This window comes from Neopsephotus bourkii, unplaced genomic scaffold (genome assembly GCF_033783945.1).
Source record: "Neopsephotus bourkii isolate Nb327-2 ecotype Australia unplaced genomic scaffold, CSIRO-AGI_Nbou_v1 NB_205, whole genome shotgun sequence".
In the NCBI taxonomy this organism is placed as follows: Eukaryota; Metazoa; Chordata; class Aves; order Psittaciformes; family Psittacidae; genus Neopsephotus; species Neopsephotus bourkii.
This window is the reverse complement of record NW_026900717.1, coordinates 191,126-198,105: the sequence shown is the minus strand read 5'-3', so window position 1 is coordinate 198,105 and position 6,980 is coordinate 191,126. Positions and strand designations below refer to the sequence as shown.

The window sequence follows — 6,980 nt, the reverse complement described above, 5'->3', positions numbered from 1 at the left end:
GTTCAGAAGATGAGCCTTGAATCCATGTAAGAAAAATTAGGGGGTGAAATTTTATGTACAAATACCTGCAGGATTGCTTCTAGATACTGTTGGAAGCACTAATTTGCAAATTATAGGAATAAAAGAGACATGGACCACTCTTTATGCATTGGGGGGGTTTTGGTAACCTGTCTTCCCTTAACAGGTCTCAGAGCAGTTGCTGCTGTGAGTAGAATTGAGGACTGGTTGACAATGGTAGTTTGTATGCCAAATTTAAAAAAGTAATAGCCAAAAATAGTGTCTTTTCTACTTGATTGTTTTACTTCCTATTATGATAATGTACATAAGGAAGCTGCTACCAAAATGTGAGCAGATTGCAGAAAGTCCTAATATAATATTCTTTCTTCAGTTACCATTTTATGCCAGGTACACATTTGTTATATTAGAGCTCACAGAATTATTTGACAAGTGTCAGCTTGCTCGTTCAGGAGATTACCTAAAATTGCTAGCAACTTGACACTGGTAGTTTTTCTTTCTCAATTCTTTTTCTCTAAGGGTGAGCCAATTTTTGTGACCGCTTTGTGCTATCTGCCCTTTGTTCCCCTTTCTCTTCCCCATGTCTTTCAGAGGTTTACCTGAATCCAACTGGTTTGCTTCTCTTCCTTTACTATTTGTTTTATATGAAGCAGCAAGATCACTACTATCTATAATTGCTTAAAAAGTGATTAGTTACGTTATGGGGTGGGGAGGAAGGAGTGAGAAACAAAGAAGAAATACTTTTCAAATACTTACTTTTCTAATTTCTTATTTGAAACAAAAGCCAGGAAACCATATAGAGTGGAATGAGGATGAAGGAAGAAAGATAGGAATCTTAACATCTGTTCCTGAAGCTGACTCTGATCATACAGATCTTTGCAGCTTTGCACAGAAGCAGCTGTAGGAGCACTCTCTGAAAACCGAAGTCAAAACCAGCCTAAGCATCCAATATGCTACCAACTGTGTAATCCACAGAAACTCAGTTTTAGCAATTTGGTTCTTGGACTTCTGTTTTTATGAGAACTGCTGCCAATCTTCGCATTACTGAGCATACAGGACACACTGAAGGACATGTGGAGCTCACACCCAGAGATGCTTCTGTAGCAGGTCCCCCGAAATATCTAGTCAGGCTGCTATTCTCAGACTTCATGGGAAATGCAGGAACAATAGTGAGCTGGATCATCTGGTGTATGATAGCTTGTGTCCAACCAAGTTTGGTTTCAAATGCTTCTCTCCCAGGTGAGTGCTCCCCCACCAGGGTAAGGCATTGTTAGCTGGGAAGAGGGAGATGGGAAAGGAATTTAGACAGTGCTTAATGCTCCTTTTCTGGCACAGGTCCTCCTCATGGGTGACGGAGTCAGTATGCAACAGGAGCCTCACTTCACCATCCAGAGGTGAGGGTTGTCACAGAAGGGAAGGCCCTTGATTTTCTTCCTCTCCATCATAAATTTTCAGTTCTACTGTGTGCAATGACACGTAGGTTTAACTGGAGGCATTGAGAGGGCCTCACCCCAATTCTGCTTCATTTTGGGAAGCAAGAGAACCAATTGCAGGTTTGTGAACATTACACTTGAGCTAGGTGCATGAAAGTACAGCAAAGCCTGCCAAACCTACATGTCTTTGCAGGTTTGGGTCAAGTTTATTGCTTGTGTCTATAGTGTTTTCATGCTATGTGCCTCAGTGTGTGTTGTCACATATATTGTGAAATCTAGCTCTTCAAAATGAGTATTTTTTACCAGTTTCTGTGCATCTGATGAGTCAGGCTTCTGTTACGGATACTTGCAGAGTTTTCAGTTGTCAACAAAGTCAACAAAGATGAAGCCTTATTTCTTCTAAATGGTATGTGCATTTGATCATTATTTTCAATTAATAAAACAGCATGACCTTACATTAACCTTAGAGTTGAGCTATCCAACTATTTGATGCTCCTCTGGTCTCCTTGGATGGGTGGCAATCGGCTGGCGTAAGGGGCAGCTTGTGGAGCAGAGTGAGTTGGAAGCCCTCTAGCGGGAGCCAGCGAAGTGCAGGGTATGAGCGGCCGGGGAAGGTGGGAGGCAAGTAACTGGAAGGAAGCCACAGAAAGGAGAGGGCAGGGGGAGAGAAAAAACACTACCAAGAAAACCTGCAAAAACCATCAGAGCTTGACAGCAGAGGTGGCAAAGAGTGGTGCTTCATGAAAGAGATTTGGGGGAGTAGCTGTATTGGTGGGTGGAGAGGATGAACAGAGGCAGTTTGTCAAATGAGTGAACTGGGGAAAGGTGGTGTCTGGAAAAGCCATGGAAGTCAGGCCAAAAGCCGTCTAGCTCAGGACCAAGACTCCAGCAAGAGTGTGTAGTGATCCATCCTGTTTATTCTCACAGCCTTTGCCAGCTTATTGTTTAGGGCTTCTTCAGTCAGAGGTAACATCTGACTGAATTCATCTTTGTGAATTCTTAAATTTTCCCCTGTAAATCTGCCCCTTCTGTGACACACACAAATTGCTAGATAGGTCAAGTGATATCCCCTGAAACAGCTGAAGCTTGCAAAGGACCATAGGAAGACTCCAAACAGAGAAAGAGTGGTGAGGTATAAAACTATAGAAAAATTCCAGTAGGTGGGAGCTGAATAGAGCAGCAGTGATAATAAAGTAAAAGAACAGGAGAAAGATTGGTATATAGTTCTTCTAAGAATGATAGGCAAAGAAAAAAAAGGGGGAAAAGAGAGTGCAGAATGTCGCTAAACAGTGGAAGAGGAGCTGGACACCGTGGTCAGAGGTGTTGTAGCAGGAACAGGAGCAAGACACCAGCTCCAAGCCAGGGATGTTGAAGAACAAGGTATGGGCCCTGTGTCCTGTAAGGGAATTCAAGCAGGTTAAAGTCACACACAGCTGTAATCCCTTTCAGGACTGAAGACTGGCCTGGAAAAAAAGGAAAGGATTTAAGGCTGAAAATAGTGGTATAATTTAATATGTAACTGGTAATAGCCAAAGGATGAGCAGAGGTGTCAACCCCCACTAGCTGTGTGGATAGGGAAAGCTGAGCTGGAGAGAATTGCAAATGAGCCCTAGCAAAGATGGGGAGAGCTGAGTCAAAAAGAGAGTCTGTTACCTGCTTACAAAACAAAGCATGTCTAAAAACATGCTACAGAAGTGAGGGAAGGGATGCATCATTGTGGGAGTGACTAAAAAGGAAAGAAGATATAGGGGGCAGGGGGAAGGGTCTTTCAGGGCAAAAGGGTGTCCATAGGATCTTTGGTATCTATGTGATGCTTCTGAACAGGCATACCCACCCTGAGCCTTTCCAGGAGGCTAAATTCAGCAGCACCTTTGCTTCACTGGTTGCTTGGTTTTAGTTGCTGTTGTTGCTCTGGAGCAGTCAAGAATCATTCAAGGAGATTTTGCTGTACTAATTAGCAATTATTTTTACAGTGGTTGTGTTACTAACTATTGATTCATAAACTGCAGGGACTGTAAATCTGCAGGCATAAGGGGGGGTGACAATTTTTGTGTTGGTGATTTAAAAGGGCAGAACTTTAATGAAGTGGTAAGTATGTTTTGCTTAGTGGTAATGCTGTGATAGTAAGGTAATTGATGATCCCTGATTTACCTAAAAAGTATCATTGACTTTGTCTTTAATTATTTGATTAATAGTTGATTCCTGGTGAGATTGCCTTGGAGGTTAGAATGAATATGGTTTAAAATGTTAAAACAAAAATTTCTTCACTGTTTTTAAGCTTTTGTTGTTTGTTCATGGTTAGTTTATTTATGGTTTCTTAGCTTCTAAACATGCTCACTGAAATCAGGGATTTTCTGACTGACCTCTTTGGAACCAGGCTTGTATCCACCATTTTACCAGAAAAGTTTGTCATGAGCTACTGTTCTAATAGATTTAGGTTCCAGATCTACTAGCAGCCCTGCCTGACAGTCAATCACATAATGAGAGATTTATTTAAATTGGAAATCATCAACAATGAGATATTGACTTAAGTCAGGAAATGAGCAGAGGTATGGTCATGGTATCACTACTATGCAACGTCCACACAATCAGACTCTTCTGGAGGTAGAAAGATGTGGAATTAATTCCTTCAGGCCAAAGAGAGTTCTGGAGGACCTTGTGAAGGCCAGGCCCTCATTCTTGCTGCATCCTGTAGCTGTGTTTTGAAAGAAAAAAGCAAGACAGTCACTTGTTCCCAGAGCAATTTGGGCATATAAATCCAAGGGTTTGATCTAGCTTGTAAAGTACAACTCAGAACTCCAAGTCCAGGAAGGAGGATTTCAGACATACTTTTTTGCTGTATCTGACAAAGTTTATTAATCCTTCCTATGCTGAAGTGCATTGTCATTTGTTTCCACGCATTGTATAAACAACAAAGCTGAGCAAGTTACAGACTTAAAGGTTATGGCAATCTTTCAGGTATAGCAGCACCTTTTCTGCATCCAAGTGGTTCTGTCCCTATATCGTGCCTGTGCAGAGCAGGACAGGGACAAGTTCACCTGCACTGGGGCTCTCAGATTTTCTAATCTGATGAAGCTTTCGTACCCTTAGAAAAGGCAGGAACACACTGAAACTGGGAGGGAGGAAGAGAAAGAAACCTTGATTTTTAGGTTCTTATATTAGGGTATTTTCAATTCATGACACTGACACAGAAGCAGCAGGAAGAGAAACCTCGAGTCCCAGTGGTGTGGATTTATTGTTGTTATTTTAAAACAGCCAGGCTAAGACAAGTGGCTACCCTGTAAAGGAATCTCTGTGAAAGTATTTATAGACTTCCTCACTTCGATCTATTCAGTTGTGTTCAAGGCCAGGTTGGGCAGAGCCTTAGGCAACATGGCAGGGGGGTTGGAACTAGATGATCTTAAGGTCCTTTCCAACCCAAACCATTCTATGCTTTCATGATTCTATGTCGGTATCCCATTAATAAATGATAATAATATAAATAACTGTGTCCCAACTGTCTTTTGTGAAGGATGCTGGGCTCTTGATCAGTAAATTCTGGGACAATCAGAGCTTGTAAGAAAAGAAGGCTTGTCAGTGGTCCTGACCCAAGCCTGTTGTGTATTCTTACAGATTCATCTAATGAGTCTACTTTAAAACTTTTTTTTTTTTTTAATCAAAATGAATAATGATAAAAGGTGTAGTTAAGAGTTTCCTCCACCACTGGAGGGTGAATGTGCTGTTTTTCTTTTTTTGTGGGTGGGAAGAGTAGTCGGGAGCTTTCAGAGAACTGTTTCTCAAACCTTAGTCACAACTCATGGTTAGTGGTGGGTGCTAACTTTCATTTCTATTCTGATACACTTTCTGGCATTAAGTTACATTTTGCTATGGCAAGAGCTCAAGTGGTAAGTTAAGCTATTGTATGAGAAAAGGAGAGGTTAACTACACTTATATTGGGGGCAGGTTTTGCTTTGGAAAACAGTCGCAGGCTTTGTGGTTTAATCTTTTGGAGTCCTGCTAGTTACCACCTTCTGACGTACGTTGTTGGGCTGAGAAGAATGGATGCTCAGTGGTGCATGAAAGTCCAGCGTGTCAGTTGTAGCTATACATAATACCACTGTCTCATGTGCAGTCAAGGCTGTTAATGCTTAACACAGTATTGTATTCTCTAAGGGAAAAGTTGAATACCGGTAACTTCATCCATTTTGAATGTTCATATGCATTCCTTTGAAAAATACTGAAATTAAGAACAAGGTAATACCTAGAGAGAAGGCTCAAACTAACAGTAACTGCAGACAAAAATGCTGCACAAGTTAGGCTCCAGGATTTCTGTGTGCCAGGGAACAAGCCTGGGAATCTGCCTACAGTTAGGGCTTCGTTCAAACTACATGCCTTGAGGAGCAATTGCTTTAACTTGCCTACACTTGGGATAACTGGTACCAGAAATGCAAAGAATCTGCCCTTTTGGAGATTGCGAACTTGCAAATAATCCTCCATACACAAGAGGGGAACAATATTTTAAGGCTTCAAAGACTCGTTTCCTTAAGTACGTGCATCTGTGGGTGGACATAGGTATTGTTCAGTTGCTTAACAACCTTCTATGGCTAATGGTCTGAAGTGAAACAAACCAGTAGTGTACAGAAGAAGTGTACTGAAATGTATCAAGATGCAAAAATTATTAACATAATTCAACTCCTAGGAAATACTGGCAACCAAAGCAGCCAATATGTACCAGCTCTCTTACAGTTGCTTTAAATTACAATATGCTCTCGTATCTTCTGAAAATGTCATGATTCACATGCTAGCAGTGTTTTTTTTCTTGCAAAATGAAGGCTATGGTTCTGAAAAACAATTTTAAATCTGCAATCCAAAGAAGTTCTCTTGTCTAAAGAAGTGACTTTTTTCCTAACTAAACCAATTAAGGTATTGAATATGTGTCACAAGACCTTTAACACAAGTTCTGTATCACGTTCAAACGAGCAAGCAAATTTTGGCCAGAAAAGCTTTTTGTAGTCCTAAGCAAAATACAAGTCCTTCTGTGTAACCAAGGAACTCTGTTGGGGCAAGAGGGGAAAGGAAGTGATGTTTCCTGTTTCCTCATTTAAAACCTTTAAAATTTTTAACTTAAATAAAATAAAATTAGGAGTTTGGTAAAATATGCTCATGAAAGATACACTTCAAAGCAACTGTATTAGTGCTGCTAGTCATATGTCTGCCTGCCTTTGAGAGTCTTTCATGGTTCTGTTTGATCTTTCATTCTTGCATGTAAAATGCCATCTTGTTAAGAACCAGAGTGGGAAAAGATATCCGTATTACTTTTCTTTAGCAGGGTTCAGCGACAGAAGTACAAATTGGGCCCATGAGACTGACACAAGATCCAATTCAGGTAAGATGCTCTTTTCATTTCATAATACAATCAATTCAGTGTTAATGGATGAAGAAATGAAGGTTCAACCCCTGTAGTTAAGCATAATGTTTTCATTTTACTTGTTCAAGGACTGTGAGATGGGTAATCAGTGTTTTGGTTTATCTGATTGCTTCAGAAGAGATGTA

The 6,980-nt window shown here is 40.7% G+C and overlaps 1 protein-coding gene across 2 annotated transcripts in view; it reads left to right on the top strand.

Annotated features, from left to right (window-relative positions):
• The first annotated feature begins 6,721 nt into the window (after positions 1-6,721).
• PDE8B (phosphodiesterase 8B) overlaps positions 6,722-6,980 on the top strand; it is a 42,118-nt gene continuing 41,859 nt past the window's right edge. For both annotated transcript variants that reach the window (XM_061344278.1, XM_061344277.1), the window contains exon 1: positions 6,722-6,813. In XM_061344278.1, the coding sequence (XP_061200262.1) occupies positions 6,787-6,813 (27 nt within the window). In that variant the 5' untranslated portion in view covers positions 6,722-6,786. The remainder of the gene's footprint in view (positions 6,814-6,980) is intronic.